Source organism: Macrosteles quadrilineatus, unplaced genomic scaffold (genome assembly GCF_028750875.1).
Source record: "Macrosteles quadrilineatus isolate MER2022 unplaced genomic scaffold, UCM_ALF_1.0 Scaffold_3__2_contigs__length_128488019, whole genome shotgun sequence".
Taxonomy (NCBI): Eukaryota; Metazoa; Arthropoda; class Insecta; order Hemiptera; family Cicadellidae; genus Macrosteles; species Macrosteles quadrilineatus.
This window is the reverse complement of record NW_026542596.1, coordinates 39898183-39911950: the sequence shown is the minus strand read 5'-3', so window position 1 is coordinate 39911950 and position 13768 is coordinate 39898183. Positions and strand designations below refer to the sequence as shown.

At 37.5% G+C, this 13768-nt stretch overlaps 1 protein-coding gene across 3 annotated transcripts in view; it reads left to right on the top strand.

Annotated features, from left to right (window-relative positions):
- The window catches only part of LOC128988695 (rho GTPase-activating protein 20), a 33129-nt gene that overhangs the window by 12312 nt on the left and 7049 nt on the right, over positions 1-13768 (top strand). For 2 of the 3 annotated variants that reach the window (XM_054410241.1, XM_054410242.1), the window contains exons 8-10: positions 7020-7183; positions 9820-9933; positions 11755-11899. In XM_054410241.1, coding sequence (XP_054266216.1) covers positions 7020-7183; positions 9820-9933; positions 11755-11899 — 423 coding nt within the window. The remainder of the gene's footprint in view (positions 1-7019; positions 7184-9819; positions 9934-11754; positions 11900-13768) is intronic. The other variant, XM_054410243.1, reaches the window with a different exon arrangement.

Here is a 13768-nt window from a genome sequence, read left to right as displayed (position 1 = left end):
ATATGTCATGGACTTGTCAAAATTGTTGACAATCGAGTTGTTGACTAATTTCTCGAAGTATTCAATTGAATATTGTATTGCAGTAAAACTTATTATTTTGTAAAATTTTTAGATACTTAAAAATCAAGCTGTTTAAATAGTGATAATATTGCTGATTTTGGCTGGTGACTCAACCGAGCTAGGCGCCTATTTTCATTTTCGGCCTGTACCAATCCCTTGGTCCAACTGATTACACAAATCATGGGACCTGCAGACCAGGGTTGCCGACCGTCCTGATTCTGTCGGGAGAGTCCTGATCTCGAACTTTTTTTCCCGTATTTATGTCTGTGTTTATCTTGGGGGAGGAGGGATTGTCCCGTTTTATCCCTAACCAAAGATGGCAACCCTGACCCAGACCTGTAATAAAAGGTATACTGGCAACCAAATCAGGTTTTGCTTCCGTGAAAAATGTTCTGAATTTTTCTTCCAAAGTTCTGTGGTCACCCTTGGAATAAGATGGTGTAATAAATAATCTATGTCTAATCTATGCCTACCTTATTTCATATACAGTTTAACTAACATATGTTTATGGATTATTATGATTTTTTGTAAACAGTCAAATAAATACACATCTTTTGTGAAGTCCTAATAGTCTTTTATCTTGTCTGTCTATAATATTTTAACATTGGTGCCGAAACCCGACTTATAAATCATGTCAAAAAATATGTCAATCCGAAAGTCAGGGAGAGAGAAACACCCTCCAAATAGATATTCCCCAGAAAATGCAAATGACAAGAATGATGAACCCATAGAAGGAGATAGTCAATCTCTAAAACCACCTTCTAAGTCAAAAACCAAATCTTCAACTTCCAGCAAGCGCCGGTTAGTTCAACTGCAACTAGAAGAAATAGAAGAAATAAACAGGCTTGAGAAAATACACGAAGAAAGGGAGTTGCAACGGCTGAAAGAATTTGAAGAAAAGGAGATGGAGCGTCAAATGCAGGAACAACAAAGGCGAAGAGAGGAGAGGGAAATGGAACGACAACGTCAAGCTGAAGCAAGAGAACTAGAACGACAGAAGCGTCTGCTGAGAGTAAGGACCGAACTTGAGTCTGCTTCAGTCTTGGGAAGTAGTCAGTCCGCCTCAGTCTTGGGCAGTCGTCATTTGGAATTGGAAGATAATGAAGACCCTGACAAGGTAAGCTTCAATATTGCTACTGTTGAGGAGGACTCTAATGTCAAAGTCAATAGGTGGCTGAATGAGGAACCGTCAGTTCCTTTGACATCGTCAGCCATCGTGTCCACGGCTATTGATAAACTAGCTGACTCCTTTTCAAAAGCTATCAATTTATCTAACCCCAACCAACCTGTCTCTTGCCGACAGCGTCTTCCATCCTTCAGCGGGAAACCAGACGAATGGCCCATGTTCTATTCCTGTTACAATAAGACTAAACACCTTTTTAATGACGATGAAAACCTTGACAGAATAAGAAATTGTCTGGAGGGAGATGCCTTTAAAATGGTAAAACCTCTATTTATATCAGGTAAAAATTTGAGTACAGTAATGAAAACTTTACAAATGCGTTTTGGACGTCCAGACTTTATAGTCGAGTCAATGTTGAAGAAGGCGCGCATGCTCCAACCAGTCAAGGAGGATGACGCTGTCAGCCTTATTGAGTTTTCAACAACTCTTTTAAACCTGACCTCTACCGCAGAGTCGTTGGATTTGGAAATGTACCTAATAAATCCTCTCTTGTTGAATGAACTTTTAAGTAAGCTCCCCTATACCCTGAAGTACAGGTGGGCTGAACATGTAAATAGCATGCATTTAGAAAAACCTACTGACCTGAAAGTATTCTGTAACTGGCTTGAAAATCAGTGTTCCATTATGAGTATTTATTTTCGTCCACCCGAGGAGACAACGCGGAAGAGAAGTGACCCTAAACCAGTTTTTACTAATTCGCCCAATGAAAACGTTTGCATGTTTTATTCGGAGAGTCACGAAACCGATAAATGTAAGCTTTTCAGAAAAGCAGAAGTCGCGCAGCGGTGGAAGATGATAATTGAGAAAAAACTGTGTTTCTTTTGCTTCCGTCGTCACCACATCAAATTTTGTAAGTTAAAGAAACCTTGTGGAATCAATGGGTGCAAATTATCCCACCATCGCCTTCTGCATACTGACAGTGCCTCTAAAAATTCCCAAGAAATCAGCCGGGACAGAGCACAGAACACTTTCAGGCAGGAAGGTCAATCGAAAGAAGAAATTATAAGCAATCACTCGGTAAATAACCGTGTTTTACTAAGAACATGTCCAGTAACGTTATATGGTCCAAGCTGTCAGATCGACACATATGCACTTTTAGATGATGGTTCAACCATATCTCTGCTAGATTCGACTACTGCCGATAAATTAGGCATCAGTGGTAGCATTGAACCCCTTACCACTTGTTGGTCAAATGCAACTAAACATTTTGACCCAACGTCCAGACGAGTTGAACTTAAAATAAAAGGGTTCTATGAAGATGAAATTTTCACATTAAGTAATGTAAGAACTCAATCACCTCTAGATTTACCCCAACAGTCGATTGACTCAGTAAAGCTTCGTGAGAGATGGCCTCATTTAAAGTCAATCGATCAACCTTTACCAACATCTCATGTTAAACCTACCATTTTGATAGGTCAAGATAACTGTGACTTGTTATTGACCAGAAAAGTTATTGAAGGTCCGCCAAATGCTCCCGTCCTGTCATGGAGCTACCTAGGGTGGTCAATGCATGGCAAGTGTCCAGAATTTACTGGACGTGTTGACGATTTCACCCTATTGTCCTTTGATCACGACAGATTACATGATTTGGTGAAAAGTTCCTTTGAAATTGACAACTACGGTGCATCTCCAGTAAAAAACAAATCAATAAAATCGGTAGAAGACGAACGTGCAATGTCAATCTTGGAAAAAACAACGAGGAAAATCGGAGAACGTTATGAATCTGGCTTGTTGTGGAAATCAGATGATTTTAAATATCCCTCGAGTTACGATAAAGCTCTTAAAAGACTAAAACACATTGAAGGGAAGATGGCAAAGGATCCTTCCTTTAAAGACGAATACACAAGGAAGATTGCCGACTACAAGGAAAAAGAGTATATTCGAAAACTAAGTGAAGATGAGGCAAGTATTTTAAATGATCATACTTATTATCTACCTCATTTCGGAGTTGTGAACCCCAATAAGCCCAACAAATTAAGATTGGTCTTTGATGCAGCTGCAAAGTCGAACGGTGTATCATTTAATGACGCTCTTCTTAGTGGACCTGACCTTTTGAATCCATTACCAGCTGTTCTCGTAAAATTTCGTCTGGGAAAATTTGCTGTCGCTGGTGATATTAAGGAAATGTTCCATCAGGTACGCATAAGGAAAGAAGATGTAGATTCACAGAGATTTTTGTGGAGGCAAAACACGAATGATCCTCCAGATACGTATGTAATGGAGGTGATGACATTTGGGTCGACCTGTTCTCCAAGCACTGCTTTATATGTAGTGAACGAAAATGCCAAACGTTTCTCATCCATCTACCCTGAAGCTTCTAAATCAATTCTCACTAAGGAATACATGGATGATTTATTAGACTCTGTCAATTCTGAGGAAGAAGCAAAGACTCGAGTGAAAGAAATAATGGAAATTCACAAATCAGGTGGATTTCAAATGTGCAATTGGTTATCAAACTCCAAAGATGTTTTATCTGGAATTCCTGAAGAACTGAAATCAAATTCAACTAAGCAATTAAAGCATGATAGCAATCTTCCCACTGAACGAGTTCTCGGAATGTGGTGGGATTCAGAAAGCGACAATTTCGTATTTCATCGCAATGCAGAAAAGTTGCAAAAAATGGAATCAAGTTATCCAACTAAACGTGAGGTTTTGAAGGCTGCGATGTCTATCTTTTATCCTTTGGGACTAGTCACCCCTACTACAATCAAAGGTCGAATATTAGTGCAAGAGATTTGGAGAACAAAAACAACATGGGATGAAGTACTAACAACAGGACTTACTAAGAAATGGCAAGAATGGTTGGAAGAAGTTAAACAACTACAATATTTTACCATTCCGAGATGCTATTTCAAAACCCTTATGATAAATGATGTTGAGCTTCATGTCTTTGTCGATGCAAGTGAAGAAGCGTACTCCGCTGTTGGATATCTAAGACATAAGAATACTAACGAGAATACTGGATACAACACTATGTTGGTTATGTCGAGAGCAAAGGTTGCTCCTCTAAAACCAACTACCATACCAAGACTGGAACTACAAGCTGCTGTCCTTGGATGTAGGCTTGTTAAAACAATTATACACGACCTAGACATCAACATCGTCCGAAAAATATTTTGGTCAGATTCTGTTACGGTGTTACATTGGATAAAATCTGATCCGAGAAGCTTTAAACAATTTGTTTCTAACCGACTTGTGGAAATACTTGAAGTTTCACAAGCTGATGAATGGAAGTGGGTACCATCAAAAAATAACCGTGCTGATGTCGCTACGAGAAGCAACCAGAAATTCACTACAAGTAATCATGAATTTTGGACTTATGGCCCCGAGTTTCTAAAATACGACTCAAGTCATTGGCCTCAGCAACCGACAACCTTGCAAACAAAAAACAGCGAAGAGGTGAAACAAAAGTTCGTTGGGTTACTCAACGAAGACAAAGAAGACGTTATCAATATTGAGAGATTTTCTTCCTGGAATAAGGTAACACGAGTAACTGCGTGGGTTCTGAGATACATTGGTATATTGCAATCCAGGATCAAAAGAAATGACAAAGACAGACAGAAGAAGAACTCTAACCCCAGATTGATACTGGAACTTCAACCAGATGAAATTCTTAAGGCTGAACACATCTTAGTGTTGAATTCCCAAGACAAAACTTTTAAAGAAGAAAAGACCTTATTAAGAAATAGCAAGTCACTACCGAAGTCAAGTAAAATATTCACATTGGATCCTTTCGTTGACGAGAAAGACCTCATCAGGATGTCTACAAGAATACGAAATTCTCCTGAAATCAGTACTGAACGAAGATATCCAATTATTTTAGATGGAAAATGTCAAGTAGCAAGACTTATTGTGAAGAACTTCCATGAAAAATGCTTCCACCAAGGAATAGAAACCGTAATGAACATGACAAGAGAACGGTTTTGGATACTTAATCTTCGCACAACAGTGAAGAAAGTGCAAAGAAGCTGTATGCGTTGTAGGATTGACAACGCCAAACCAAGTCCACCTCAAATGGCACCCCTGCCAATGTCACGAGTAGTCAAGGCACAGTATCCTTTCTTTTACACTGGTGTTGACTATTTTGGCCCAATTGAAGTAACTGTTGGCCGAAGACATGAAAAGCGATACGGTGTAATATTTACATGCCTTTCTACACGAGCAATTCATCTCGAAGTGGCTCATTCGTTAAGTACGGAGAGTTGCGTTATGGCAATTCAAAGGTTTATAAGTCGGAAACCTTGCCCTTCTGAGATGTTTTCTGACAATGGTACGAATTTTGTAGGAACAGACAATGAACTTCGAAATGCTGTTAAGTCTTTAAACAACGCCCAGATTCAACAGACAGTCGTAAAGAGTGGGATTAAATGGAATTTCATTCCTCCCCGTGCGCCACACATGGGGGGATGTTGGGAGAGACTGATAAGGTCAGTAAAAACAGCATTGAAAAGTGTCATGCGATCCCAGTACCCGAAAGATGAAGAACTGCAGACGTTTTTGACTCGCGTGGAGTTTATTATTAACTCACGTCCACTCACACACTTATCAATTGACCCGTTGGACCCTGAGCCGATCACACCAAATCACTTTCTACGCGAAGCCTACAAAATAAATATTGATGAAGATAAACTATGTAAGAAACAACTAGCCCGCGTAAGAACACTTTTGGATAGTTTTTGGAAGCGTTGGGTCCAAGAATACCTGCCCTGTTTATCAAGACGTTGTAAGTGGCACAAACGAATAGAACCGCCTCAAGTAGGGGACTTGGCTATAATAGTAGAAGAAGACAATCAAAGGAATTCATGGCCTCTTGGAAGAATATCAGCCATTTACCCCGGTAAAGATGGCGTTATACGAGTTGTGGACATCAAAACAACCAAAGGTACATTCCGGCGCCCTCTTACCAAGGTCGCAGTTCTTGGGGGGGAGAGAATGTAATAAATAATCTATGTCTAATCTATGCCTACCTTATTTCATATACAGTTTAACTAACATATGTTTATGGATTATTATGATTTTTTGTAAACAGTCAAATAAATACACATCTTTTGTGAAGTCCTAATAGTCTTTTATCTTGTCTGTCTATAATATTTTAACAGATGGTTAGCTATAAAAATAATATTTTTTATAATTAAACACCAAATGAATGGAATGGGCACACGGAAGGGACTAAGGCTAAAGGTGTAGTGACGTCATATCTCTAGTGGTTAATGTCTTCTCTTGAGGCGACACGATTACCGTAACGAAACGAAGTGATTGCAGCGGCGTTCGTGGCATAGTTGGTAGCATTTCGGATTGGTGTTCAGGAGGTCCGGGGTTCGAAACCCGCCGGCAGCACTAACTTTTTGTCAACAAATTTTTCATATCAGCAAGTTTGGTTGGTTAGGTTAGGTTATGACAGTTTAATTTTATAATACTAAATTTTAAAATTAATTTTATAATTAATTAAAAATTATAAGTAATCATTAATTAGATTTTTATCTTATATAGTTTTTATATTATCAGCAAGTCTGGTTGGTTAGGTTATGTTATGACAGTTTAATTTTAAAAATTAAAAATTAATTTTATAAATAAAAAGTTAATTTTATAACAAAAAATTAAAAGTTAATTTACATTTTTTCAACTTAGCAGTCCTAGCGGCGAACGCTGACACTACAAGATATGTTAGCCTTAGTCCCTCCCGTGTGCCCCACCGCCAAATGAATGACATCAAATAAGTAAAATAATATATGTAATCAGTTGGCTTAATATGCTATCATGATGTGTTGTGTTACAGCAATGTCCCACCAGGAGGAGAGTCAGTCTACACCAGCTCTCATACATGTACCTGAGGCTCTAGACGAGGCTATGGGAACCTCTCTAGGTATGATACCTGAAAACAACCTGCTGGAGAGCTGTACACGACTGTCTATCAGCCTAGAGGAGAACGGTTTGTTTAAGGTGAGGACTAAGAATAAACATCCTGATGTGGTGGAAGTTTTACCCCAATAACGCTAGAATTTTTAATGATTTCTCTTAGGGATATATGGGTCTTGAAATTTGGGAAGAAATATATTCCTGATCTTTGGGCGGGACTGCACACACTAGAGATTTCCTCAGGAACTTTGTTCTATCTTCTTCTATCTATATAAATAAAATTAGAGTTTTGTCTGTACATTGCTCAGAATTATATATTTTTAGGTTATTTTTACGTTTTATAAATTAAAGAAGCAGAAACAAGTCTTATCTCTATTTCTGTCTGTCTTTCTGTCTGTCTGTAACACTCAAGGTGGTATTTTACGCTATCTTCTCCAGGAAAACGAAAGTACCTATCAAGATCCAAGTCATTTTAATGTATTCACTGGATTGGCGAGAGTGTCTTTAGCCATTAAAATATGACTTCACTACTTTGTAAATAAAATCACGGACATTCAAAAATGCAGTTTTGTGCGATTTTTGTCAATTTTTGTCCAATTTTTATTACATAATCCTCTATGGATAGATAACGAATAGCTGTTCGGATCAAGATTATTTTCTCTAGCCGCCACTGATATGTTTACCAATATTGTTTACAAATACCACAACCATTTTCGACCACGTTTTGAAAGCAAATCCCAACCAAGTGAGTTTAAAAACGTTTTTCTTACATAACGGATTTAATTAATCGCAAGTGCAATAATATAGTGTAACAGTAAATGAAATTAAATAACTAGGCATCATCCAGGTCAGGAACCAGAGATTCTTTGTGTATAAAATTGTTCTTGAGTTTTGATAACCAGAAAGAAGACCTTGAATCAGTGTTGTATAGGGCTCGGAAACTTAAATTTATTAATGATCGTCGCCAATAGCTTAGAAACAAGGTTTCCACTCATTGACGGCGCTTCAATGGTGGTTGTGTAAAGTGCAAAGTAAAAAATCACAACTGTGGTGGGTGATTGTAACAGAGGTTTACGGATGATGCTAAACTCATCTGCTTTTACAATGTGTCACTTTCTGTTCCTAACTACTGTTCTTAATATAAGAAGGTTTAAACTTACTACGATAAGATCCCTGTGCGTAGAACGGGCACACAGCTAGGTTGTAAAAAATGGGGTGGTGGCAGACCGGGAATTATATAGGATTTTTGAAATTTCACCCGAAAAACCTGATTTTAGTCTGCAGCTATAAATCAAGAATGTCTTCCGTGATCATGGCAAAATCGTAAACACCTTCCAAGGTCTTGGCAAAATTGAGAAAACCTTCCATGGTCTCAACAGAATCATGGACATCATCTGTGGTCACAACAAAATCGTCTTTCCGTGGTCACAGTAAAATCGAGAGTATTTTCTGCGATCCACGCAAAATCATGAACATTGTCCACGGTCATGGCAAAATGGTTATCATCTTCCAAGGTATATGGCAAAATCATGAACATCTCCAACTTGCAGAAGTATTAGAAAAATTTGCTCTGTCTGTCTGGGACCCAGGCTTGGCCCGATAATCATTTTCGGTCGATACTGATCCCTCATGCGCATTGTATGCCGACCTGACCTGAAAATATGGGTCCCACAGATCGGTAGTAAAATGTACACTTGGTAAACAGGAATCACAACCGGGAAAAGTGCTTGAACCTTCACATAACTTAAACTATCTTGCCTAGTTTACCCACCATTACATAGGTATCACCTCCAATGAATCATCAAAACAAACATTTTCTGTACAAAATATATTTTCTCCAGTGCTGCCAGTCCTTCAAACACCTGAGCTTTTTCATGTTGGTCAGTAGCGCTGGCCTGCCAAATGGCACAGTCAACCAAAGTTAAATTAATGCGAGCTGTTGTGCTTAGAGACCTTAGAGGCTAGCGGCGATCCTGGATTATTTCATAGACCTGTTGAAATGTTATTTATCATCCAAAATATTGCTTTCAAATACCAAAGTGGTTGTAATTTAAATATCTAATGCACTGTGGTATCAGAAATTTTCTTTGTAGTTTTTTAATTGTTCCAAGTGAGTCCATGGAGGCTAATAAGAGTCCATGGTGGGGATTTGCCCACCATAAGAGCAATGTTAATTTTGTTAATTTCAAACAGCCACTGAAGAGTTATTTACCATCTCAAAATATTTGTTCACCTACCAACGTAATCGTAATTTAAATATCTAGTGCACTATGGGATTAGAAATTTTCTTCCTACTTTTGTAATTAATTGTTTATGTATGTCTAGGCTCCAAGGTCTCTTAATACCTCTCCAGCCTCTAATAATTTCCTCTGGGACTCTAACCATCGGTTTTATCAGCCATTATTTTTTTTCTCCCTGTCTATGCTGCTGGCATTTTTTTAGAGGAGATAAGATAGTTCAGAGTGTGTGTTATTCAAACACTTTTTGGGGAAATGGTCCAAACACATTTTTTGTGGATGTGCCAGGAATCAAATCCGCCCCTCTCCTTAAGTCCTAAGTCCACTATGTTAACAACACACCTTATATGTACACACAACACAACAAAACTAGTACTCCTTTATAGTCAATTTGTCTTAATAACCAATCTAACTTGTCATTAACTGCTCTATTCCTTGTATTGAAATGTAAATTCATCTTGAGAGTTGCATTAATCATTCCAGGGTTCGAGTAGGTCGAGTTCCAGCAGTGCAAGTCACCATCATATGACGTTGGATGAACTCCGAGCTGTGAACCGATACGCGGAATCCACCAAGAGCCTTTCCTACCTGCCTCAGGTAAATGCCTAGAGATCGCTGTCGTGTTGCATTTTGTGCATGGAAGATTGAAGTTTTGTGTTTTGAGATGCGTGTTCTACTAACAGACTTAGTTAACATGATGTAATTTTAGTGCTTGCATTTTGAGTTAATGAACTTCTAGTATGTAGGCCTAATGTTTTGTTGTATCGAGAAATTTATTTTCAGTTGTTTAATTGTTAATTGGATTATGGAAGATTTAGATTGATTTTATTAAAGGTTTTCTGTAAGAAATATAATTGATTTTTTTTAGTTTTAGTTGATAATATTTATAAATTTTTTTTGTGACTGAATTTTGTTCAATTAGGTAATTAAAAGTATTTGTATATAATACAGTAAAGTACTTAACTATTTGGAAGATGTTGGAGTAATTTGTGTTTTTTGTTTTCAATGATGCATATTTTCTGCCAGGCCTATCAGCCTGCATCTTATTAGATAATTTTATATTTTTTATAAGATGTGAGATTAAATTATTTTCCCAACAAATTAGTTTAAGGTTAAAATCAAGTAAAGATCAGGAAAAAATATTTTGGTACACAAATCTACGTTAATTTTTTTTTTATCATTGTAAAATTATTATTTTTAAAAGTACCCAAACAAAGCATGGTTACAGGAGGACTGTTTACTGCTTTAAGTAATAGTATGCTAAAGTGAAGGCTGTTCTAATGCTACGTTGCTGTCAAATAATTTTCACAGGGTTGTCAGCGACCAGATTAACCATTGACTTAGGATACTGTAAGAAGTCATCCCCTTTATGTATAAGAGATACAGCATTACTTTTGGGTTCTGCAAGTAGACATTCCATTATTTATGTGAACCATAGGTACGATTGAATTAGGATCCAGCCAGGAGACATCTCATTTACGTGAACTAGATTTAGCATTGACTTTAAAAGTTTTAATTACATGGTGTCTACTCTCCGGGAAATTCGGGAAAACCGGGAAACCTCCGGGAATTTTATCTTACCTTGAAATGTCCTGGAAAACTCCAGGAATTCACCCACACCTCCCGGTCATCGGAATCGTCGGCTAACTGAAACACTACCCCTTTTGTTGCCGCGATCGCGGGAAACGATTATCGATGGCTCCAAAACCGCAAGATATGCTCACGGGTATTGGCGCGATCGTAGGAGACGATTATTGATGTCGCCGAAACCACATGATATGCTCACGGGTATTGCTGCGATCGCAGGAGACGATTATCGGTGTTGCCAAAAGTGCAAGATATCCTCACAGGTATTGCCGCGATCGCGGGAGACGATTATCGGTGTCGCCGAAACCGCAAAGTATGTACAACAAAAGAAACTTTTAAAAAACTTTTTATAAAAAAAAAGTTTTTTATAAAACTTTTTATAAAAAAAAAAGTTTTTTATAAAACTTTTAAGACATTGATGATAGGCTATGGTTAAATTAATCAGGTTTAGATTTATTAATCATAATCATAAACATGATTTATCGATAAAATTGTCAATCATGGAGTAATCCTCAATTTCGGCAATATTGTTGTTATCTCCCATGTTCTCGGAGACATCAGCGAAATCCTCAACATTTCCTGCAATTGCGGAGGCATCACCTCTCACATTAGCTGCAAAATTGTGCGGATCCCCCTCAATGGTGGAGACATCATTGTTACTTGCGATTGTCGTGAATTTGCAGACAGAACCAATTCTTAACTCTAGTAGGGATCTACGTAGGTGCTTTGACATGACCTACGTTTTTATATTATCCTAAAAAAATGGCCAGAATCTTAAAACTCTCACTTGAGTCAAGTGTGTGATAGAGAGTAGCGGTTGTGGTTGTACAGGTCCACGAGAGACAAGCAGCGCGAATGAGAACCAGATCCGAGTGGTTCCTCAATCCTCCGAGTCGTCTAGCCCACTCCATGGACTCCGACCCCTCCATCCATGTTCTCCGAGGATCTAACAGCCTGAGTTCCGCCACCAACATTGGTAAGCTCCGACCCACAGCGACTCTTGCACACTCTTTTGGTCGTTTTCTATTAATTCACGACCAGATATTTTAAATTTAACTGTGTTAATTTCCGCAAGGTTTGGGTTAGGTTAGGTTACAATCTTGGGCATTGCCTTTGACTTTTTTATACCGAAGTAGACATCCCATTCAGTTGTAGTCAAATGTTCTTTGGTCCTTTCCTTTTCTGTCTCCACCAGACTGTTTGAATTGAACTGTATTAATTACCGCTAGTTAGGTTTGGGAAAGGTTATGTCAGTCTACTTGGTCATGGAAATATTTTAGTTAAAATCCAATCAGACAAATTGAAATTAACTTATTCTGCAGGTTTGCTGCAGTGAGGGAATTTTTTGTTTTAAAACGCACTATTTCAAATTTGTTAGAATTTGACAATTCATTAATTCTTGTAAACTGGCAGCCAGTGTAGCTCCCCACAAAGCTATAGCCAGCGATAAGATCTATGCCAAGATAAGAAATTAAATCATTGAAAAAAATGTGGAACAGGTCCTTTTTGGTAGTACGGCATGTTAAATAGTGGTGAATTAATAGAAAACAACAAAAACATCTGTTCTTAAGGAAAAAGAGCCACTCTTTTATTACGACTGAGTTCTGGAAAAAAACAAATTTTCTATTATGAGTTAAAAGTTCATAGATTACAATGTTTTATACTGTTACATAACAGTTTTATACTGTGGTTATTATTGTTGTATGTAAATTATATTTAAGAACGTTATTTTCTGTACAAATTATATTTAATTGTTTAAACATTTAATGTCCCAACCTGTACATTGCTAGATTTTATCTTTGTGTCCTTTCATTTAATTTTTGAAATGTTTTTCAAGTCTATCAAACAGAAAATCAAATGTTTTTTTTTTCAATTGCCTACCTTGCTAGATCACTCTTGAGTAATAGAAAATGAGTCGATTGCACATAAACACATAAATATGCTTGAGACTTTTAACTAAATAAGTAAATATAAAGTGGTTGAATTAGAATAGTAATATTTTAAAAATTATGTCTTTATATTGATTGCATTTGGTTGTTTTTCTTTGTATCTATTTGATGAAGGTTTGGGTGCTTGTGATGGTGGGTTATTGGGTTAGTTATTTTAATTGTAGTTATATATAAAATGATTGTCCTTATACTAACCTATATTTATTTTAAATGGGAAATTTGCTTATAGTGGTGGTGCATGATTTTTCATTCTTGTTGGTGCATTGGAACTTAAGAAGCCCTTGATTGGGGGTTCCTATGGTGAACAATTCAAATTAGGATTACTTTTTCATTTTTGTGGTTATTTAGTGTTATTCTAGATGTACTATAAGCGTTTATAGGCGTGCTATGGAAACTAGGTATTTTAAGAAAATTTCTTTACTTCAATACTGTTTTGTTATAACTTCTGGCCTCAATTTTTTTACAGTAGACTCCCCCTAGTTCGGCCACCTCGGGACCGGACCACTGGCCGGACTACAAAACGGCCGGACTAACCGGATGCAGTAGAACCTTAATTATCCGGGGTAATGGTGGGGGGGGGGGGGGGAGACCACGGATAACTGAAAATCCAACATGGCATAAACATATTCCCATAAAACACCTAATACTGTATAAAATGGACGTTGATGTGATAATTAATTTGCATTTTACTTTTACAGGTTTAGTCTGTAGAGTACACATCCACACACTCACACAAAGAGATCACTTTGAAAACCACTCTTTTGGGTTCAGGGGGACCCATAACAAATTATTATATCCACCCAAAGCTCAAACTAAAAATGTTTACAAAAACTATATTTTCCCCATAGGCCTACTATGAATGTATATTTGGGGAGAAAATAAAAACGCTAATGGCA